The sequence below is a fragment of the Petromyzon marinus genome, chromosome 1, assembly GCF_048934315.1.
Source record: "Petromyzon marinus isolate PM22_M1 ecotype Great Lakes invasive population chromosome 1, UKy_Petmar_22M1.pri1.0, whole genome shotgun sequence".
Classification (NCBI taxonomy): Eukaryota; Metazoa; Chordata; class Hyperoartia; order Petromyzontiformes; family Petromyzontidae; genus Petromyzon; species Petromyzon marinus.
Window position 1 is genome coordinate 6,478,653 of NC_133667.1, and position 24,674 is coordinate 6,503,326.

The 24,674-nt window shown below is 43.0% G+C and overlaps 1 protein-coding gene across 1 annotated transcript in view; it reads right to left on the minus strand.

The window, feature by feature from the left end:
* Positions 1-24,674, minus strand: part of LOC142906764 (uncharacterized) — a 73,487-nt gene that overhangs the window by 44,821 nt on the left and 3,992 nt on the right. The window contains exons 4-12 of the mRNA XM_076055241.1: positions 23,993-24,110; positions 18,742-18,929; positions 15,524-15,611; positions 14,048-14,211; positions 10,903-10,955; positions 6,395-6,431; positions 4,336-4,402; positions 2,907-3,022; positions 1,142-1,252 (exon numbers count right to left, since the gene is read on the minus strand). Coding sequence (XP_075911356.1) covers positions 1,142-1,252; positions 2,907-3,022; positions 4,336-4,402; positions 6,395-6,431; positions 10,903-10,955; positions 14,048-14,211; positions 15,524-15,611; positions 18,742-18,929; positions 23,993-24,110 — 942 coding nt within the window. The remainder of the gene's footprint in view (positions 1-1,141; positions 1,253-2,906; positions 3,023-4,335; positions 4,403-6,394; positions 6,432-10,902; positions 10,956-14,047; positions 14,212-15,523; positions 15,612-18,741; positions 18,930-23,992; positions 24,111-24,674) is intronic.

The following is a 24,674-nucleotide window of genomic DNA, read 5'->3' on the forward strand; positions in this document are numbered from 1 at the left end:
TCAGGGTGCTTCTTCTCCTCCACCCGCAGGACTGCGGCACCTAACTCCCGAGGAACTGCCTGCGCCCCTGCCAGGGGGAGAGCAGTCTCGCAGGACCGCAATGCCAACGCTCGACCAGGCTCCGACTCAAGGAGATGGACCAGACTCGAGGACGAGGTCCAGGAGCAGGCTGTTCCATTGAGCGCCTTCCTGCACCCGACCGCTCGACGTGGCACTGTTGGCACGAGCGGTGTGCTCTGCGACAGGCCATAGCCCACTGCATGGGCCAACCGGCCCCTTTCGTGCTTACCTTACCATCCAGTGTTCCGCATCATTATTCTTGTTGTTGTTACGTTGGCTGCTTGTTGTACGGGGTCGTTCACGTGCTCCGCGAAATAACGTTAACAGCCGGGATGGCTGGATTTTCTTCATGGCAAGGGGGGGGGGGGTGATGTAGAGGAGTACTGAGGGGACCCAACGAGGGGTAACCGCGGGAAGGGATACAAGCAGAAAGGGGAGTGCCAGAAGGGCGAGAGAGGAGGGTAATTAGAAGAGTGAGACGTCTGCTAGTGGGGGAGCCAGGTAGATGGAGGAGGGAGGAGCCCGGGTGAAGGGGATAAAAGGGGAACCTAGATGGAAGGGGAGGAGAGAGAGAAAGGAGCCAGGTAGCAGGGAGAAAGGCTTCTGGGCTGGAGAGACAAAGGAGGCTATGGGTGGAAGAGTACGGGGTAGCCTGGATGAAGGTCGAGGGAGTCGGGAGAGAAGGCTAGAGACAGGGAATAGTGAGTACTCGCGACGGAACGAAGAGTGCGGATGTTGGCGTGAATAAACGGCAAGCAGCCCTGAATATTCAACCCTGGTCTCCGTCTGAGTCTGCAATCTGACAGGACATCCTGAAGCATGACTCTACACATGTTTATTATACCTCAAACTTCAAAACACAAATTTACAGTGCTCAGAGTTTTTTTGTGAAATCTTGAAGCCTGAAGTGAGAGCATGGACTGATATTTCATCTCAGTGTGCAATGACTAGAGGGAGATGCTAGCTTGCATTCTACAAATATTAATTGCAAGTACTCAAAACGTGTTTTATTAGTATTGAAAACTTCAAATCAACAAACTCATTTAAAATGTAGAGCTTGCCCAGATAACACATTGCTTACCTTCATCTGCTGTCTGAAGAGCCAGGACATTGACGATTTTTGCGACCACAAGCAGAAGAGGAATTCTGTACGACTCTGCCTTGGGAAACTCCAGGATTTTCTTGAGCAGCTCTAAAGGAGATGATATTACATACTAATCCACAACTTTGTAGCACCCAGGAGACTCTTGTAGTTAAATAGTACAATTCTAACACATTAATTCCAGGGTAATGTTTAATTTTTCTGTCAGCACCAGCCCCATTTTACATGCACAGATACAAATTTTGTTGATAATTTGTTTCAAGGACGGTCCTCAAACGTTTAACCTGCTGCTATGATGGCACGCTCACTCACGCCACCCTGTGGTTAAACTGAATTGCTTTATTATGCAGTGGCTTTACATGAACACAGTAAAAACATTTTAATACGTCATCATATTCAGTCTTGCCTTCCCATAAAATCTAGAATAAAAAATAGTTTATTTACTTATTTGTTTTATTCACGACTTATATTTCTTATTGTATCTTTTCTAGACAGTTGCACTTTATTTTGTGTGCAGTTGCAATTTACTTTGCTCAGTCTATTTTAGCCGTTGAGGTTGTGACGGATTTATTAAGTTAATTTATGTTGTTCTATGCCTCTGTACCGTTCCCGTTCTGCTGTTATGTGCACCGGTTCCTACTTCATTGAGGGTGATATTGGCACAGAAAATACAAACAGATTGATTTATTTATGAATGCAGCATGATTTTTTAAATGTCAGACATCGATAAATCCGACTCGTGACTGAATGTGTATTCATTTTTGGACGTGATGATTATTTTTGTGAGCTTTACTTTCCGTATGCATTTGTCCTGGATGTATTGGCAATTGCATGCACAACTATTTTCGAGTATATATGTGATTTGTGTTTGCATGCATTATTGTCTGGGTGGAGTGGGAGTGCAAGACCATGGGTGATATAGGCAGCTGGGGGCAGGGCAGTAACGTGTCCACACTGGTCCAAATAGGCACAGCAGGAGGTACTTAACAGGAGCCAAAGTGCCAAATGTCCCTTGGAGGCAGATAGCCGATCCCGACATTAACAAAGACGGCAAAAACGCTTGAATATTCCCCTATTCGTGCATCCATATTGTTGCATGACAAGTTGGTGTGAGAAGCAGAATGGGCCTAAATGCAAAACAACAGCATAGCGAGTGGGATGAATGAACCCAAACAGATGACGACTTTACTTCGAATCTCGAATCCTTGAACAGTATTGTGCTGTGACAGTAGTACTTGGTGACCTGTTGTAATCTGAGCAGTAGAATTTACTGCGAAAGTGATCATTAATTAGTGTTTTTGTTTACTTGTGACATGTGAACTATTTTTATAATCTGTGAGGAAGAAAGCTCAATGCCCAAAACGTCTCCTATTACATTTATAACATTCCTATTATAGCAGTGTTACTGACGAATGTTTTGAGTTTAGTTTTATTGTTGTGTTTTCTTGGTTACCTGACTAGCAAATCCAAATTCTACATATCTTGTTGACATTTGACATTGAATAGTGTTGTGGTTTTAAATTATATACTTTTACATACACATTTAGTGCAAAAGGCAAAAGTGTTGACTTGGATGCTTCCTGTGTGTATTTGGTCGCTGATTGTTTTGAGTGGAATCGCACCTTTACCTGAAAGTACTTATGCTGCTCTAATATGGTGATGTCACCAAAATGAGTATTAGCATCATAGTATATAAATCAAATACACAAAACGTTTTGTAGAGAGTGAGCGTGGAGATTCTCACCTGGGCCACCACCCGCTTTGTAAGCCGTGTGCAGCACCTCCTTCTCCTGCGCCGGGCCCTTGGCAGATAGAAGCTCCAGAAGCTTCTCCAGGCGTGGCACCGTGGAGCTGTCATAACTGTGAGACAACACAGAGCACGACCCAGGAGTAACACAGCCTCATCTAACAGCTCCAGCAGCCTCTCCAGGTGAGTCACTGTGGAACCAGCACACCAGTGAGACAACACGGAGTGTGAAGCAGAGAAACACTGCAGTAAACATAATTTAATCTGCAATGCATCGCCAATACTGTTACAGAAAATGCAATTATGTATAACAATGCTCCTCTAATGACCTATCATTACCAACAGAGTTGAAACAATTTGTGGATCAGCTGTGAGATCATGAGAGATTTTGCAGAGATCTCAGATCTCATCAGTGTCACAGTCGTCAAAAAGTAGTAGAATAGCTTCAACAATTTGCAGGCACACTCAATGGGAAAATAATATTTGCATATATTTTTTTCAGATGTTATAAATATGGGGTCGGATCATAAGTTTGAATCTATCAATAAACCCAATAATTTTAAGCATTCCATTTGTCCAATGATGTTGTTTCTGATATCCGTAATAGGTGAAAGGAATGAAACTGGACTCTTGTTGAAAGCAAATATTTTTGTGGACATTTAGGAGCAATTTTAGTGATGATAATTTATATTGAATGAAGTCAAAATGGTATTGGAGATTCTGATTTACTTCGTTTGGAGATTTACCTGATACTAGCATGACAATGTCATCAGCAAAGATATGTAATTCTGAGTGATTTAAGTTTAGTCCAAGATTGTTTAAATATAAGAACAGAATTGGACCCAGCACACAACCTTGTGGAACACTCTTTGTTATTTTAATATTTGCAAATGATGTTATCACTATGTACATGTTGAGAATGGTCAGAGAGGTAACTCTAAAAACATTTTATTGTACTGTCTGAAAATTTTGTTGACCAAGTCTTGTGAGCAGAATAGCATGGACAATGGTGTCAAAGGCTATGACATGTCAAGGAATATTGCACAGCAGTAGTGGCTTTTATCAAGGTTAATCAAAATAAAATTTAAAATGTCCGGACAAGGATTATTGAATTACATTTTTAATTGTTCCAATTTAGCTATAATGCCTCCAGATATTAACATGAGCAATGCCAAGACTCTGTCTGTTTTTTTCTCAATTGAGTTATGGATGAGTGCTGGAGAAGATTTGGCAGTAATAGGACCAGGATTGGTTTCAACACCCAACCTAATCAACAACATAACTATTCATAGTTTAAGAATGTATTTTAAACTGGGGTGCTCTCCTAAATTATGTTTCGTGGGCTCTCTGGACCAGCAGTGTCTCTTGTCAGTGCCCTCTGTACCTAGAATGTCTTGTGATCGTACTTTAAGGATGAGACACTCACGTGCATTGCATCTTCACCTCCATTATGACCTTCACAACTGGGTCTCCTTTTGCGTTTAATGTCCGCACTGTAAAGAAGTGAGCAACAACACAAGATGGGCAGGTTAGATATTAGTGGGTCCTTCTAAGAATTTGAAAAGAAACTAAAGGTTAAGGCATAAACTTTCGAATGTAGTTGTAAAACATTAAAAACATACTTCACAATGCATCTAAAATGTCACGTTACAGTAAATAATTATGATAAAATATGATTTTTGAAATGGCATTAAATGATATAACTTCTTTAAATGTAAGAGTTAGATTTTAAGCGTCAACCTCCACTTACTAGAGATCCACCAAGTGTGCATCATTGATATCTTATATGTATCAACGTAGTATATGCTCATGTTTGTCTCAATGTTATGTTACTATCATTATGACTGCACAATGGATACAGTTTTTATATATGTACATATATAACTGTATATATTGATTCCAAATTACACAACATCGTCCGGCTAAAGTGTAGAGAAAGAAAGTTGTCATGGCACAATAAAACGTTAATTAGGCCACTAATCCTTCAAAAACAATGTTTTCCAAACACCGGATGAGAAATTTATCTCGGTGAATTGTGGTGACAGTTTGCAGCAAACACTGTGTTGCAGGAGGTGCTAAGGAATGCTGACGCATGTGTGTACTCTATGTTGAACCTCTTGCGCACCGTAAGAAGACAACTGTGCTAATCGGAGGTGCGGGAACACACCCCTGTAGTGTTGTCAGAGTGTAACTTAATTAAGGTTAGCTTTATCGTATGGATCATGATAGCTCTCGTAAACACAATCCAATATTCGGCACATACCCTGTAGAAAGACTGGCACATTGATCAAAGGGTTACCCTAAACTTGGTGATACAATTACACGACGGGTAACCCTTTTTGACGATAGCGATGAAATGATACGGCAGGCAGGTGCCTCTCCCATGACGTGAGCAAGATGTCGCACATCTTGCACTGTTTGATGTCTTTTTTTCATTGCTTGAAAATCAATGCTGTCACAAATTACTTCTAAGGACAACCCCATGTTGAAATACGTTCCAAAATCCATGCAATAGTATATTTTTTCTTATTTTAATGAATAAAATACTATATTTTCAAATGTTTACATTATTTAAATAGCCGTGTGTAGTGCAGGTCTGTAATCCAGTGATTTAGAGATGGAGTTGGTTAATTTAGCAAATCCGCAAGTGTGACACATCCAAGCTGCATAGCCATTAGTAGGCAACAGCAAGTATGTTGCTACATTATAGAGCTGGGTTATCTGATTATCTAGGCAATCTATTACTCTACTGGTTATTGATTTTATTACTAAACTAATCGAATAACTTAAAAACTGTTTAAATAAATCTCTCCTCTGTTGCCACAAGGGCTACTGGACAAGAGGTGATGGGCGGGGCTTGGTGACATCATCAGCATTATTAGCACGTCACACTGGGCATGGCTCAAAGGGGGTTTCCCACCTTCAGGAGGCAGGATGTGGTGCCCGTCGCCATTTTTAAATGGGCTCGAGTAATCGACCACAAAATAGTCAACTGAAAATGTATTCAATTAGTCGACCTAATTGACGAATTGTCCCAGCTCTACTGTACTGTGTGCATGGGCTTGGTGCTCTACTCATAGGCAAGGATTTTCTCCAGGTGGGGGGGGGGTTATTGTGGAAACAAAATAACAAGACAGTTACAGACTAGTGCCAATCAACTGCTGAATGATGGCATCTGCTGACTTGTTGGCCATGAGGATGGCTTGACCATACTTCACCTCACTAATCAGTGCCGGTTTGTGAAATTCCTTTACAAATTGTAAAAAAAAAAAGCTTCAAACAGCTCCATGAAAAAATCTTACAAAAAGCATTGATATCGTGATAGACATTGGGTTGTTATAAGTGTTCAAGTGTGACCGATGCAAAAAGAGTATTCATTACAACATCAATACTTTTTCAAAGACATTTTGACGGATCACTGTAATTGTAAAATAAAATCCCCTGAGGCAACATATTTTGCTCTCTATAACGCATGCACACTTCACCTTTGGCTGCTTTTTCCTCCATCACCTCCTCCTCTGTCTGATGAGAGAACAAACAAAACCACGACGACCATCAGCACCGAGAGCCAGGAAGCAAGCCGAGCACAACGGTGCACAGGGGGCCACAGGAGGTGGCTTCGTCTCTCCCCACTCGGCCCGGGGGCACAGTAATGGGACTGCCGTTCTGGGAGGAGGCATCCTGCTACCACAGCAGGGCTCTGTCTGGGATGAGCCCTCCCTGCGCTGTCCCATCACACTGGGGGACTTTGTTGCCACTCCTCTTTTTGGTAGCACACTCTTGGTTTGAACTCAAAACTGTTAGACCAATTAAAGTAACATACTCTTTGGTTCTTTTGGTAAAGTCACGTAGATATAAAAAGAAATAAATAACGACGTTTCAGGCGCAACACAAGCAATCATCAACAGGTGGGACAACCACAGCACGAAACAACTGCTGAGGCGGGCAAAATGGCTGCTTGTAACAAGGGGCTATATAGTAAAAGAGGGGGGGGGGGATGGAGCCAGGGAGGAGGGCTGGAGAGGGTGGGGGAGTTGGGTAGGGAGAGTAGTGTGCAGCACGCTCCTACGGTATGATAAAATGCCGGGGCTGAGAAGTGAGTGGGGCTGGCAGTAGGGAGGCTAAAGAAAACTGGAGATGCGGATATGAACGCAAACTATAAAGGAGTTAAGGTTTTACCTGGTTAATAACATCCTTCCAATGATTGCTCAATTTGTATCCATCTTCTCGGTTGAAGTTATGTCTCGCTTATATATCTGGATGGCTTCATGAACAAACCTTTCATAGTAGCCTGACGGTTTGCAGAGTACCTTGGTCTCGGAAAAAACAATATCATGAGAGCCTACAGCGTTATAACAATGGTCAGCCACAGCGGAGGAATAAGTTCTGCCGTGTTTCAGATCTGACTTGTGCTCGCAAACACGGTCCGAGACATGACGTTTCGTTTCCCCAATGTAACAGTCACCAAAGATGCAACTTAGTTTGTAGACTCCAGGATATTGTATGTCAGGAACGACATCCTTCACAGATGGGATTAGATCATGGATTTTGTGTACTGTACTGAATCGGACCTGGATTTTGTATTTGTTCAAGATTTTGGAAATCTATTTGGTCACGCCTGCTATGTATGGTAACGTGATGGTTCTGATCGGCGTCTCAGGGGGTTGTTTCTCCATGGTTGGAGAAACAGCTTTGCGGATAATGCGCTCCGAATATCCATTTATCTTAAGGGCCTGGTGTACGTGTTCCAGTTCACTGGCTAGGTGGCGTTGCAGTGGGCCATAGGGTCCACTGCATTTCCGACCAACCAGGTTTCAGATAGGAATCTGTGTGGGTGGTTTCTCAAACAAAACATCCAGGAATGGTAGCTTACCATCCTTCTCCACTTCCATGGTGAATTTGATGTATGGATGTATGGAATTAATGTGGGTGAGAAATTGGTTCAGTGCTGGACGGCCATGTGGCCAAATGACGAAAGTAGCATCCACATATCTCTTCCACAAGGACGTAGGGTGGATGTCTGGGTGGTATCTGTTTCAAATTTCTCCACTAACATTCGCTATCACTGGTGATAGGGGGGAACCCATGGGGGTACCTTCATATTGTATGTAGAAAGTACCATTCCAGGTGAAGTAAGTGTTGGTAAGGCAGTGCCTAACTAGAGTCGGAACATCAGGGTTCAGTCCATGTTGGACTAAATCTTCAATTATTACTAAGGTGTCAGGCACAGGAACCTTGCTGAACAGAGAAACCACATCAAAGCTGACGTACAAATCATATGGGGACAGTGAAATGCCGTTGATTAGAGAGACCAGGTGAGCTGAGTTATGTATTGCTGAGGCAGTATTGCCAGTGAATGGAAGCAAGGTATCAGACAGAAAACGGGCCAGTTTGTAGGTAGGTGAGTTGAAACGATGGGCTGAAGTGGAGTGCCTTCTTTATGGATGTTAAGAAGACCATAGCATCTGGGTGGTCTGGCAGCAGAAGGTTTTAGGAAGAGCCGTTTGACTGGTTCGATTATAGAAGTCGAACTGGTGATGATATTGTTGTTTTTTGTAGTCAGGCTGTTAGTAGGATCTTTGTTGATTTTGGCGTAGCTACCATCATTAAGAAGGTCCTGGATGATGAAAGTACCCTCCCCCCCCCTCTTACTATATAGCCCCATGTTACAAGCAGCCCTTTTGCCCGCCTCAGCAGTTGTTTCGTGCTGTGGTTGTCCCACCTGACGGACGTTTGTGTTGCGCCCGAAACGTCGTGATTTAACGTGACTTTACCGAAAGTACCAAAGAGTATGGATCCCTGCAGTCACGAAAACTTGAAATATAGATTCAATTAAAGTAACATTTTGTGAAAAACTGGACAATATATTTTTTAATTTGTGTGATTTGTTTTTTACTTTATTTAAAATCATGCTCCAAAGGACATACCAATCACTTTGCAGAATAATGAAATATGAACTCATGATACTACTCCATATCCATAACAATCATAAATGGATAAAAGTTTAAAAAGCCAGTGAACAGGCTTGACATCAGCGGAGCTTAGTGAGCTCATTCACTAACCACTGCACCGGCAGCACTGCGGTGTCTCCATGAGGAAACGCGAGCAGCCAACTGAGTGAGCAGAGTGGTCGTGGCCAACAACACCCACAGCAGCAACACCACGCATTCAACCCTCCACAGGGAATGCCTTACGAAAATGCATAAACATTATTTAAATAACAACACTGGAATTATGAGGTAATGTCATTGAATGTATTTTTATGAAAACCAGGTGTAAATTACATGAAAAGGGAGTCTACAGATTTATCCACATAAACGTCATTTTAGACCTCATTTGTGCAATCAGTGCCATCTCACCATCTGTGAACAAAGTCGGTGAAACCGGCGCGGTGAGACTCCCGTGGCCATGGCTTGCCATGGCTTGCCATGGCCACTTGTGGTGTGGGATAAAAAACGATTCACCCATAAACGATAAAACAAAAAAGAGACTAGATGGCTCAATAAGCCATTCTGTCTACAGGAAAGTAACCCATACTGATGCCTACCTAAAACCTGATTCCCACCACCATCCATCCCAAAAGAATTCCCTCATCAAAACGCTAATTCATAGAGCTCAATGTATCTCTAACCATGAACACCTAACCAGTGAACTCAAACACGTACACAAAGCTCTCAAGGCAAATGGATATTCTGACTACACAATCCGCAAAGCCATCACCCCAACCGTGAGGAAGGAGCCATCTAAGGATCTAGTCAAAACCATCACCCTGCCATACATAGCAGGGGTAACCAAAAAGATTTCCAAGATCATGAACAAACACAAGATCCAGGTCTGATTTAACACGGTAGATGAAATTCGTGATCTGATCCCATTTGTGAAAAACAAGATTCCTGACATGCAATATCCCGGCGTCTACAAACTAAGCTGTATCTGCGGCAGCAGTTACATTGGGGAAACTAAGCGACATGTCTCAGACCGTGTCCATGAACATAAGGCAGATTTGAAACATGGTAGGACCAATACTTCTGCTGTGGCTGATCATTATTTTAATGCGGCTGGCTCATACGAAATGGATTTCTCTAAGACGATGGTACTTTGCACGCCTACTGGCTATCAACAAAGATTCGTTCATGAAGCCATCCATATATACAGACACTGAGACAATTTCAACCGAGAGGAAGGTTATAAACTGAGCAATCATTGGAAATGTTATCAACCATTTTGGATCATGACTTGATTTGTGTTTTCTTGTCAACCTCCACCGTAAGTTGTGTGGGTGTATGGAGCGAGGTGCAATGCTTTGATTGGTATAGACCTACTGCTGGTGTCGGAGCTTTCTCCTACATTAACATTAGCTGCCCCGCCCATCTCTAAACCTTTATGAACAGCTCTTTGATTGGTGTAGACCTACTGCGGTGTCGGAGCCCTCTCCTACACTAATATTAGCTGCGCCGCCCATCTCGAAACCTTTATAAACAGCTTGCCCTCAGAGGCTAACCTCCCTGTTCCTGATGACGACCGCTTGTGTTGCGATCGAAACGTCGTGATATTTTTATTCACTTTATTTTTATTTGTTATTATTTGTTCTGTGACATTACCAAAATAACCATAGAATATAGATAAAACAACACCCCTCCGGTTCAGGCTGTGTGCACCACACAAGGATCTCGTCTCTCACAGCAGGGACTCGGCTATGCCTCATTGTTGAGCCATTTTGCTTGCAACTGAAACACCGTTTAGCACGTAATCCAAACTGCACCGAGCAGTGTGAAAGCGTGCGGTACTCTCGCTATGCGCTTGTAGCAATGTAGGTCTGGCAGTTTCACAGGAAAACGTTTAGGGCCATTACTTTTAAAGAACCCCATTGTATGTAAACATTAACTTTAAATGACCATACCGATGTAACGTTTGCTTCCCACAAAATATAAAATTGCTTTCAACTAAAGCTGACAATTTATTGTCATGTTTCCCACTGCTTCATCCCTCTCACCTTTTTTCTGGATATGTTCACATGGTTCTCCAGACCTCCATGTGCTATCACATCTGACAAATCAGCACACAAGCATAGTGAACAAAAACATAGATACATCAAATCATCATTATTGTTCATACATGTGTAGAGGTGTTAACTACTCACTGTTCGGTAACCTGCATTGCCACTAGGTATCAAAGGGGCAGTGCAGCGTTACCTCTGTTTACATAACGGTTGGGGTCAGACGAGGTGAAGTGGATCGTAGCCACAGTTTGGTAAGAACCAATCAGACAGTTCCACGTGGGAATGTGTGATTGGTTGTACCTGGCCACAAACGGTATAAGGGTAACCGCGCAGAGCGCGGGGAGTTATCTCCCTACACGAAGACCGAAGCCCGGGCTGAAGATAGCCAGGACCCTGGACCCAGCCTTCCAGCCCTTCTGAGGGCTAAGGCTCGGCATATCCAGTGGTCAAGACCCGCCGGGCCAGCGGTGGGTCAGATAGCCTCCCCTAGGTCCCAGCCGGAGGACTCTAGGATAGCGGTAGACGTGTGAGTAAGTCCCGCCAAGATATGAGGCTGTACCTCCTTAGGTTAGGAAGAGACCTGTGTGTAGGTCACGCTAAGTCCGGAGGCTGTGCCTTCTTAGGGTATCGGGTGAGGGGACCGTATACCCCTCTGTGTGTTAAGGACTGTGTAAAGAGAAGTATTACAATAAACAGAGTGTGCCTCATAAGAAGTTTATTCGTCATTATAAACACTACACATGTCTAAACTGCCAAATGACGCATTTATATTTACGCTCTAACCCAAAGAACCTCTATTATGAAGTCCATTGATTGTTTGTTCTTCAATCAATGCTCATGAAAATATGCACTCCCAGAAGGTTAATAGATTTGTGTAAGAAAGTGTCATAATGTATGTAGAGAGATGGATATGTAAAAAAGACATGCTGTCTGCATATCTATTGTTTTCTATATTCTTCACAGTCACACTTACGATTAACATGAGTTACGTATTATATGCTACATCTAACTAGGACCTGTATCATAGAGGGTCCATGCCTGTAAGTGTTGCCAGTTCACCAGCATTGATTCAAGCTAGCCTCACTCTCAGGGTAAGGAGACACTATATTAAAACCAGCTTGTATTTTTTTTATTTTGAATAAATTCTGCTGAATATCTGCACTCCCAGAAGGTCGTGTGGACGATAATACATTAATGTTTTTACTTAAGATGGATGTGCGAAGGAAAGATGTGTGCTTATTCAGTTGGTTATTTATAGTCTCCACTACGAGAATGATTATTTTGAATTATAGGAAATGAACGCGTAACATTGTAAAAGGATGTAGAGTTGACTCAAGATAAAAATGAGCAAAACAAATTCGCATACAACAAATTCAATAAGCAATGTCGGATGGTGAAGAAGTCATTGGTAATGTTGACATTGTCCTCACATTGCCCCGAGCAAGGCTTGTCTTTCGTGCACATTCGTCGTGCACTTCGGATTTCCCTCCCATTGGATGAAACGCTAAGCAGCTCTCAAGTGCATACCAGGAATGTAACGAGAGGCACAGTTTGTCAGTACAAAAGGGCTTCCCATCTCCGGGCATATTGAGGGGGTTTGTTTACTACACGATTCGTATATAGTATACACGTGAAGCTGAAAGGGTGGAACTGGGAGTGGTCAACCAATTCCAAATGTATCACAACAATCGCTAACATTCTATTGTAACTCAAGACAATGCCCTGTCCATGAAAAATTCCCATTACAAACACTTGTGTTTTCTTTATTTTTCAGATATGCATGTATTTATGTATGTGTATTGTTTTTATTTCACGCGGACGTCTTCTTTTTCTCCTGTGTCACTTTTATTTAACAGATCTCCTCGTGTTCGACACCCCGTAACTCTTGTCGTGTTTTTCCCGCTTGCGCTGCTCATCTGCTTCGCTCGCTCCACTCCCCCTCTCTCTGTCAGACTCTCCATGGCTTGCTTCCTCTCTTACTCTCCTAGTCTCTCCACTGCTAGCTTGCTTCCTCTCTCACTCTCCAAGTCTCTCCACTGCTAGCCTGTTCTCTCTCACTCTCCTAGCCTCTCCACTGCTAGCCTGCTCTCTCTCTCACTTTCCTAGTCTCTCTACTGCTAACTATATGCTCTGCTAGCTTCTCTACTGCTAGCTATACTCTCTGCTAGCGTTTCTTGTCTTTCCTCTTCTCTTCCCTCCGACCAACTCCACTCTTTCTCTCACGCTCCCGTATATAACCCCCTCCGCTTTAACTCCTCATTAATTAAGCAGGCGACCTACCGTCGCCTCACGCCCGTGGCTTCCGTCGTTATCGCCTCAATCTTCCGTCTGCCTGGCGTCTGTTCCGCGCCTGCATTTGCAGCCAGCCAATCACTGCTATGCATCTTAATGAGCCGTCTACTTTCCGTTGCTCCCTCTCACCGCACCTGGTCACCCCGATGCGACCTCACTGTCTGTAACTCGCACATGCTTGCACACCGCTTGCAAACCCCCTGCGCGTGTTATTCCACTACATATGTATGTTGAACTTCTTTCACACCATACGTACCTAAACGTGCTAATCGGAGGCCAGATAACAAACTAAATACAAAAAGCAGTTCTAAAGAAATAAGTTTTCAGTCTATATTTAAAAGTGCATAGCTCCAGTGGCTTCCTAATATTGGAAAGAAGATCATTCCAGACAGTCGCAGAAGCGCATCTGGAAGCGCGCAACGCAGTGGCCATCTTTGTTCAATGGCCAGCCAAAAGCTGCTGCGAGGATGGCCGGAGTTTGTGTGAAATTAACAGAGTTCGTGTGAAGATATAAGCTAATGTTGATGTTGTTGAATTATTTGAAGGTATTACTTTAAGAGATCTGTTATTTTCAGAAGCGCAAGTTCCCGTACATCTTGTAACTTGGCAGTGTCTCCTATGAGTCGGTTTGTACGAAGGTCATCTCAAAGTTTTGTCATGCCCACCACCAGAACCTTTACGTAAAAAGATATTGCTGATTAAGAAAAATAGTGGGGTCTCATGTTAAGGTTCTCACACTATCTGATTGGTTCAGGAATTAAAAGAATTGCATCAGCTACCAAATACGTTGCCATTGTACAAACCTCAGTAAAGAGGACATCTGAACAAATGACCTCGGTAAACCCACCTGCAGAGTGAGAACATAGCAATCGGGTTGTCTGAAAACCGTAAAGCTTTTGCACTTTCACGATGTCACAGGGGCTCAGGGAGTTGCCGTGCCCCATGTGCAGCATGAGGACAGGGTTTTTAGGGATGATGGTCGGGTTGCGCTCGTCCACTGAGCCCGCCGTCCTGAATGAACACACCCACACATACACACACAACCCCAAGTACAAAGCACTCCTTGATCAGGCCATTATTGGTAAACACAAATAAGAAATTAGTATACAAATGCAAGACTTAAATGAACAAATATACATTCTGCAGGGCAGGAGTGTCGTTATATATTACACGAAGTCACAGTTCACAGGAGTACACAATATTACACAACACATTCTGTAGAGTGGGACAGCTTTTATAGCCCATGGTGTACGATAAAGTTGAGGTGGCATGATACACGGGCAGCCAGGGCAGCACCAATGAGTCCCAGTGATATCCTCGTGGATCCTCCACCAAGCAAGTCCCAGGACAGGCTGTGCCTAATCACCAATGAGCCCCAGAGGAATTTTGCGGTACCAGGGGCCCTTCACCAGCCAGTCGGCAACAATGAGATCCAAGGCAGTCCCAGGGGCAGATGAGGACAAGGACAGAGACCAGAGGTGGTGCCATTGAACAGCGAGGACAAGGAGAAGTCAGCAAAGGGTCAAGAGGAGGCATAGGGTTAACACCAAGCAAAATCAAGGGAGGTTGAGAAGTAAAAAAATATTAAAATGTGGCAGGGAGGCAGAGGGGATGAGCAGGGAAGGTCTGGGTTGGACAGCAGCAACATCAGTGGCACACAGTCACGTCAACCTAAGGGGAGGTCAGGAGCAGGAGATAGACCTGGGATTAATTACAATTCTAGTTGTATGATTTGTAATGAATTAGAATCACATTGCAAATGTAACTGCAATTTTAGATAATGCTGCTGTAATTGTAACTTAAATTGTGTGCAGGTCCAGTCGGAAGGCGGCCAAATTAGCCATGCTGTTGAATACACAACCCAGTGTGTGTATCTGGGTAAATCAGTATGGAATAAGAGGTAACTGGGAGCTGGATGGAGGGCAATTGCAAAATTGCATTTTACCATTAAAAGCAACAAACCAAAGTTCCTAAATCATAAAGTTTTAATCAGTGAATATTACCTGCCATGACATATGAATCATAAAGATGGATTATGAAACAAAATATGAAACAAAAGCTGAAAAGTACAGAAATAGGATGATGAGAAGCATGCTGGGAATTACACCGAGAAACAGAAAGCTTCTCATTCAGTAAGGTCAGTATATTAGAACACACGTGCTGTAGTGCAGATAATATACATGAGGCACACACTCACATGTTGTAGTACAGGGAATGTATAAGATACACACTATATATAGGGAATGGATAAGATGCACACACACACTGTGATATAGGGAAAGTATAAGACACGCGCACAGGGAGTGGTTGGGCTGGTACGTACATGCTGTAGTGCATGATGGAGCTGCAGTCGTAGGGAGCAGACACGTCATGCGCGTGTGATTTCTTAGTGAAGATTTGACTGTGCCATTCTGAAAAAGAAACATGGTCTCACATTTCGATTTAAACCTTTCGTGACTGCAAGGATTCATCTTCTTTGATTCTTTCGGTAAAGTCACGTCGAATGAGAATAAAATAATAAATTGATAAAATCAAATAACACAATAATATTCTCACGACGTTTCGGCCACAACACAAGCGGCCTTCATCAGGTGAAGGGACGAGACTGTCTGGAGGACAGCGCTGGAGTGAAAAAGCCACGCTCAGATCGCGACCTTTAAGCTGTGTGAGAAGGAACAAAGCGCCTTGACAAAGGAATTAGCATAGAATTTAGCATTGAAATGGCTGAGTGATTAGCTTGTGACTGGTCACAGAAATGGCTATGTTAAAGTTAAAGCATACACATCCGCAGAGGCAACCCTTGACAAAGGAATTAGCATAGAATTTAGCATTGAAATAGCTAAGTTAAAGCATACACATCGGCAGAGGCACCCCTTGACAAAGGAATTAGCATAGAATTTAGCATTGAAATAGCTGAGTGATAGGCTTGTAACTGGTCACAGAAATAGCTATGTTAAAGTCAGAGCATATACATTCACCGAGGCACCTAGTACAAATCAAACAGGAGAATTTAGCATTGAAATAACTAGGCGAATTTAGCATTGAAATAACTGAGTGATTAGCTTGTGACTGGTCACAGAAATGGCTATGTTGAAGTCAAGGCCTACACATCTGAGCTATTCACAGTAACTGGGTATACACTACAATATATAATGAATACTACATAGTGAACCAATACAAAACTAAAATATAAATTACCTCAATGTTATCAATAAACTCTATATATTCTCCAATCAGCTAAGCTACCAACAATAAGTCGTTATATATCACAATGCTATATGGCGAAAAAATGGGTGCATTCTTACCCTCAACTTTAGCAACACGGATAGCTACGGGCCCCGTTCAGACGGACGAGTTCACCCATGGTCGGAACAGAGGAGGGGGAGAGAGACAGCTGCGAGGCGCTGTTATACTCCATGTTGTAAACCATACCATTAACCGTGGTGTGAGAGGTATTAAGAGAGATGATGTTTTAAACCATTTCCGTTCTTAATTAATTGTATTTTACGATGACCTTCAGACCACAGCTCTTTCGCTGGCATTGACTCTTAATACCTCTCACACCACGGTTAATGGTATGGTTTACAACATGGAGTATAACAGCGCCTCACAGCTGTCTCTCTCCCCCTCCTCTGTTCCGACCATGGGTGAACTCGTCCGTCTGAACGGGGCCCATAGCTATCCGTGTTGCTAAAGTTGAGGGTAAGAATCCACCCATTTTTTTCGCCATATAGCATTGTGATATATAACGACTTATTGTTGGTAGCTTAGCTGATTGGAGAATATATAGAGTTTATTGATAACATTGAGGTAATTTATATTTTAGTTTTTTATTGGTTCACTATGTAGTATTCATTATATATTGTAGTGTATACCCAGTTACTGTGAATAGCTCAGATGTGTAGGCCTTGACTTCAACATAGCCATTTCTGTGACCAGTCACAAGCTAATCACTCAGTTATTTCAATACTAAATTCGCCTAGTTATTTCAATGCTAAATTCTCTTGTTTGATTTGTACTAGGTGCCTCGGTGAATGTATATGCTCTGACTTTAACATAGCTATTTCTGTGACCAGTTACAAGCTAATCACTCAGCTATTTCAATGCTAAATTCTATGCTAATTCCTTTGTCAAGGGGTGCTCTGCTGATGTGTATACTTTAACTTAGCTATTTATATGCTAAATTCTATGCTAATTCCTTTGTCAAGGGGTGCCTCTGCGGATGTGTATGCTTTAACTTTAACATAGCCATTTCTGTGACCAGTCACAAGCTAATCACTCAGCCATTTCAATGCTAAATTCTATGCTAATTCCTTTGTCAAGGCGCTTTGTTTCTTCTCACACAGCTTAAAGGTGGTGATCTGAGTGTGGCTTTTTCACTCCAGCGCTGTCCTCCAGACAGTCTCGTCCCTTCACCTGATGAAGGCCGCTTGTGTTGTGGCTGAAACGTCGTGAGAATATTATTGTGTTATTTTATTTTATCAATTTATTATTTTATTCTCATTCTACGTGACTTTACCGAAAGAACCAAAGAAGATGGTCTCACATGTTAAACATTCTTTGTCACATTCGCTATGCATATTATCGGTCTGATTTGTAATTTATTTTTGGGTGAGGCCACGTAATGATCTGGCAAAAATTGTATCAAATGGCTCACCATCACCCGACACAGCCAAACAAATAAAATTGTCACATGGTGACAAGCGTAATAAATTATTATTGTTTCAGCTCAGGGTTAGGTGAAGAACATTTATCACAACCACATTTAGCAATCAGATGCCATGTTTCACTTAAAACTGTCAAGCATATTCAGGAAAATCCAGGAAGTAGAAATATCCCCTGCACCCATCCCGGTTTCTAAAATGGGTGTTGTCACACCACAGAAACAACCAATCAGATGTATCAGATTTCTAAATGAACAAGAAATTAAAGTTAGAATTTCCACCGTTAATACAATTAAATTTGAATAAATTTGTAATGGCTAATAATTTTTTTATAATTTGAAGAATATTTTTTGTCAAATGGGAAGGCCAGTCTGCTCAGTACAATTCTATTAAACAAAACAATAAACTGTGTGAACATATTTACAACCTAGCATCAGTTAAGAGGGTGGCACGCTGCTATATTGTGCTTCCAGTCATTACAAATGAGACTTGCCTTCTTGCCCGCTAGGGGTGTCAGGGAGGTGAGTTGTGGTACCACTAGTTGAATTGTCGTGATTAGGGTTCTGATTCCATTCAAGAATAGATGATTAGTTTAACAATCTGTTTAACGTAGTGGCCTCCAGTGGCTGCAGGGGGTTACTGAACTCGTCCAAAAAACATATGAATTTATAAATGTTGTTTATTTTACACACATCCATGCGTGTATTGTTAGCTAAAGAATTAATATTGATTAATTGATCCATCGTTGCACCGCTAGTGCCCAGATGCGGACAGTAGAGGAGGATCGGCACTCATAGTACCAGAGGCATTTCGGAAGCAACAGTCACAGGTGATGTTCCTCCTGCACTGAGAGATGGAGTCACATTGTCCCTCTCACCTTTCTTGATGTTCTCTGGCACCACCCAGACGTGGTCGTCGCGGTCGCTGCGGCAGTGCTCGTGGTGGAAACCGAGCGCGTGCATCAACTCGTGCAGAACCGTGCCCTTGGTCACCTTGCCGGGCTCCAGGGACAGATCCTGGGCTCCCCCCTGCCTCCCCACATACGACCAGCTCTTGCTGAGAGACCTGAAAGCAGAAATCATCCACCGGTGTCACGTGATTATTTTAAATATATTTAGATAAAGTATATTTCAGATTTTTATGTAAATGAGTCAATGAGTTTGCATGGAACAGTAGAGTCCCTAAAGTAAAGAGTAGAGAAGAGTGAAGTTGTCATTATCAAGGCCCTGTACAAGGTGAAGGTAAAAAAAAGAGATGCAATGTCCTTTGTAATGACATGTCCTTGCTACAAACCTTTCAGTGATCACCGCTAACATGGGTACAAGTGTTAACTAGATAAACTTGTGAGTTTTTATCGATACATTCATGAGTGCCACAATTATCAGCTAAGCTGCAACCATTTTCCCCATAGTGATAGCGTGTGCATTTCTGTGAACTTATTTATACGTATTGAATTTCCTCTTTCCTGAATGTAGACAACGCATTAAAAACTTAGCATAATCTCCCAACTGAAAAGTGATTTGCATGCAATCCTTCACACCACCAGGAGGTGACACCACAAGCGTAGTGCCAGCATGCTCCATGTCAGCTCATCTGTGGTGCCATGACACTGGAGCTGCTGCACAGGGCAAGACCAGCATACCACGGCACGAACTATGCACACACGGGGCAGAGCTATTAGTTGATTTAAACACATGGTTCCAACCTCTCCACCTGAGTTGTCATCCTGGCAGCCTAGCAAGTATCCTAAAGTCTAGCGTTAGATGGAAGCTACGGGGCTCTGTGATAAAACTTTGATGAGTTTAGCAGATATGGAAAATTATGTATGTGGACTGAATGTGATGGTGCACAGACCCGCGCAAGCAGGAGTAAAGAACACCTCCACCCCTCCCATGGATGGGGGGAGAATGAGCAGGTGATGATTAGAATGACTGGTGAATCCCCTCGAGTGAACGGAAACCCTTGGCGTGGGGACATTGGGCAGGATAGTACGATAGGGCGTGAGGGTTTGCAACGTTTAGTGGTGCGTGTCTTGATTTCAGGTTACCCCATAGAAAGTGGGCCAAATTTGCGGACTTTGCATGGTCGGGAAACAGGCGAGGTAGTCCAGCGAGCTAGGCAAGTAAACTCGGGTGGCTAGTTAGGCGGGTCGTGACGGGTGGGGCTCTCTGGGGTTCCCCCACAGATGGTAGACTCGCCAACCTTCGGGGTGAGGCAGAGGCAGCTTATTGGTGGGGAGGTTTATTGCCCACGGCACTGTTGCCACCAGACCGCCCGGGGCGGAGGCCTTGAGTGGTCCTACAGCCCAGGCTAGTCTGGGGATTCGAGCTCAGACACCGACGTCCGGGCCACCGCCAACCCCCCGGGTGCAGTGGATTCAATGCATAAAAATATCCTCCAACATCAACATGCACAGATAACATTGGATCCCTTATGCAGTGAGGTCAGATGCCATGTAGATTGTTTTGCCCTGCATCCAGATACATGTAGCTGTGGTGCCACGGCCCTCAAACCTGCACCTTCTGTCCTTCCCCACACCCACACTGTACATGATACACATAGGTCAAGTCCCCCCCCCCCACCCGATCCATCTCTAGAGCTCCCCTGTCTGAGTTTTTTTTTCCCGAGTGTTCACAGATGAATGACCAGGCTTCGATTCTCAGACTGGAGGGACATTGGCTATCCAAGACAAAACAGGTGAATGGCTGAGGAAATCGACGCTGATATTGGCTGTAGATCGGAAGAAGCGAGCCAGTTATAGATCGCCAGTTGGAACCTCAAGGTGCCCACAGCAAATCGAACGCGGGTTGTCCCTTGAGGCTGCAGCAGTGACAGCTCCCGTCACCCATACCACCAATCATTGTAAGAATGTGGCCTCATTGCTAGGAGGAGCATTACCCTCTGAAATTGCTGTTAAGCAGGAGACGACGATTCACGGACTTGAATCGAAATAATAATGTGTTTATTTCATCAAGTGACTGTCCTTAACTGTATTCGTATTTGTGCACTCTAGGTATTCAAATGTCTAAGCAGCACAATTAACTATGCAGCATTGTATGTGTCCATAAAATATAAGCAAACCTCACCCATCCGAATGCTCGTTGCCCTTTAGCAAATACTGGAGTCAGAAGAAGGCCCATTTTTTATTTTATATTTATTGAGCTGGAAAATGAATGTTAGTGCGGAGTGCACCAGGCCAAGAAACAATGAGAAGATAGACTGGTGATGGGGATAGGATGTAGATGGGAGATCAGAAAAGGCCAGAGGGCAAGTGGCATTTTGGAATAGAATGTGTCTAAATATAGTTGGTGATACAGTACTCTTTGGTTCTATTCGGTAAAGTCACGTAGGTAAAAAATAAAACAACAAAAATCACGACGTTTCGGCCACAACACAAGCGGCCTTCATCAGGTGAAGGGATCAGGCTGTCTCGAGGACAGCGCTGGAGTGAACACAGCCAAGCTCAGACCGCGACCTTTAAGCTGTGTGCGAGGAAACAAGGTGCCTTGACAAAGGAATTAGCATAAAAATTAGCATTTGATTGGCCGACTTAGCATGATGAACGGTGTAGAGGTGGTGTACATGCGGGTGAACATGCCGGTTGGCGCGGGGGGGGGGGGAGGGGGGGTTTACCTATTGATGGTGTGAAAAGGGAATTTTTAAGAGCTGCGAAAGTTTGGGGTACCACTACTTGAAAAATATACTGTACCATTGAAAATTAGTTTAATGTTTGGTTCGATTTAGAACATCTTTCCAATGGTTGCTTAATTTGAAACCATCTTCTCGGTTGAAATTGTGTCTGTGTTTGTAGATCTGAATTGCCTCGTGAACAAATCTCTGATAAAAACCCGTGGATTTGCAAAGAACCTTGGTATCGGAGAAAATTATATCGTGATCACCCACAGCGTTGTAACAGTGATCAGCTACAGCAGAAGAATTCGTTTTGCTGTGTTTCAAATCTGATTTGTGCTCGCGAATTCGGTCAGACACATGTCGCTTTGTCTCCCCGATATAGCAATGACCGCAGGTACAACTCAATTTGTAAACCCCGGGGTACTATAAATCAGGAATGACATCCTTCACGGATGGGATCAGATCACGAATTTTGTGTACTGTATTGAACCGGACCTGGATCTTGTGTTTGTTTAGAATTTTGGAAATATTTTTAGTAACACCTGCTATATATGGTAGTGTGATGGTTTTGACCGGAGTATCAAGTGGTTGTTTCTGTATGGAGGGAGAAACAGCTTGGCGGATGGTACGGTCAGAGTATCCATTCCTTTTGAGGGCCAGGTGTACATGTTTTAATTCACTGGTCAGGTGGTGTTGGTCCGAAATGCAATGAGCCCTATGGTATAAAGTTTTGATGAGAGAATTATTTTGGGCTGGGTGGTGGTGGGAATCAGGTTGTCATTCCTGACTTACAGTACCCCGGGGTTTACAAATTGAGTTGCACCTGCGGTGATTGCTATATCGGGGAGACAAAGCGACATGTCTCTGACCGAATTCGCGAGCACAAATCAGATTTGAAACACGGCAAAACGAATTATTCTGCCGTAGCTGATCACTGTTACAACGCTGTGGGTGATCACGATATAATTTTCTCCGATACCAAGGTTCTTTGCAAACCCACAGGTTTTTATCAGAGATTTGTTCACGAGGCAATTCAGATCTACAAACACAGACACAATTTCAACCGAGAAGATGGTTTCAAATTAAGCAACCATTGGAAAGATGTTCTAAATCGAACCAAACATTAAACTAATTTTCAATGGTACAGTATATTTTTCAAGTAGTGGTACCCCAAACTTTCGCAGCTCTTAAAAATTATCTTTTCACACCATCAATAGGTACCCCCCGCGCCAACCGGCATGTGCACCCGCATGTACACCACCTCTATGCTAAGTCGGCCAATCAAATGCTAATTTTTATGCTAATTCCTTTGTCAAGGCACCTTGTTTCCTCGCACAAAGCTTAAAGGTCGCGGTCTGAGCGTGGCTGTGTTTCACTCCAGCGCTGTCCTCGAGACGGTCTGGTCCCTTCACCTGATGAAGGCCGCTTGTGTTGTGGCCGAAACGTCGTGATTTTTGTTGTTTTATTTTTTACCTACGTGACTTTACCGAATAGAACCAAAGAGTATGGATCCTTGCAGTCACGAAAGCTTTAAATCTAGAATTGGTGATACAGTGTTGGTAGTGGTGTTCTTTTTGCATAAATTAAATATCCATAACAAAAAATACGAATTGTATTTTTTTCCTTTCCTGCACGAAAAAAATATAATAAAATAACTTAATGGACAGTTGGTGGTCCTGAACAATTATGCATTTCTCGAGATAATTTGGGTGTCCATAAATTGTGGCTGAAAATATTTCTAGCGACCACTTTCCACCAAGTGATATTTTCTGGCAGTTTGAATGCAATGTGCACAAGACTGCATGGAGCTAAGGAGCAGAAACCAAGCTGTGTAAAGCAGCGATTGATGAGACAGTGGGACGTCCAGGTGGTTTCCACCAGCCAGTGTGTGGGAATGTCACCACATAAACCGCAGGCAGAGAAATGGCACTTCAACATTTTATGACACCCACCACTGCTGTAAACTGGAAATGTAATTTGTTCTGCCAGACAAAATGAGTTTCCATCCAAAGCAAAACCTTCTCACGAGATGTGAAAGGTCCTGAAAATCTCTCCAATTAGGCTAACATATATTCCACGGGCGGTTTTGGGTGGATGAGGGTGTACGACACACACTTTACTCATGTGATCTAACACAAAAAATTATTTTTAATCAATATTCCACTGACAACAATAAACTCTCTTCAGCTAAGATGCGATTTCAGATGCATAGTGACTGTGTAAGATGAGCACATTCAAGATCAGAATATCGATTTAGATTGGAGGAATCCTATGAGCTATGAAGTACTTTTTCACTACACACCTCTGGCAATGGCCAGAGGGACCACACAACGTGTTGGGATTGGCTGTGGTGAGGCAGAGCCAGTACAGCTTGTAGAATTACAAAGATCTATGTCAACATGATTGAGTGCTGAATGATAATTCCAGATGTGAGTACTGGCTGTGAATTATTTAAGTGTTGTACAGTATATGGGTATTGGATGGGAAATTCTTACCCCTCCAAGGCCTGGATGTGAATGAAGTCCGTCTCTTTGCCATGAGGGCGGAATCGCATGTGGGTTTTCTTCTCAAACTCCTCAACAGCCTGCTTGATGGCTTTCACATCATAGTCATCTGCAAGACAGTGAGGCATTTCATATCAGTTCACTTCGATGCAATTTGTATGCATTGTCCGCAATGAAGTCATTAGTTTCCATTTAAAGCTTTCGTGACTGCAATGATTCATCTTCTTTGGTTCTTTCGGTAAAGTCACGTAGAATGATAATAAAATAATACATTGATAAAATAAAATAACACAATAATATTCTCACGACGTTTCGGCCACAACACAAGCGGCCTTCATCAGGTGAAGGGGGGCGAGACTGTCTGGTAGGCTGTCCTGATGAAGGCCGCTTGTGTTGTGGCCGAAACGTCGTGAGAATGTTATTGTGTTATTTTATTTTATCAATGTATTATTTTATTATCATTCTACGTGACTTTACCGAAAGAACCAAAGAAGATGAAGTCATTAGTATTAATTATCATAATAGGGGGGGTTAATACAAAGCATTATTACAATGCTTTATATTTATATGCACATGTTAGGGTGCATTAGACCAGGACCTACATACTACATGTGAGTGCAAGGAAAATATTTGGTGGAACTGTAGCAGCTGACATCAAATGAAAGCTGCGAGT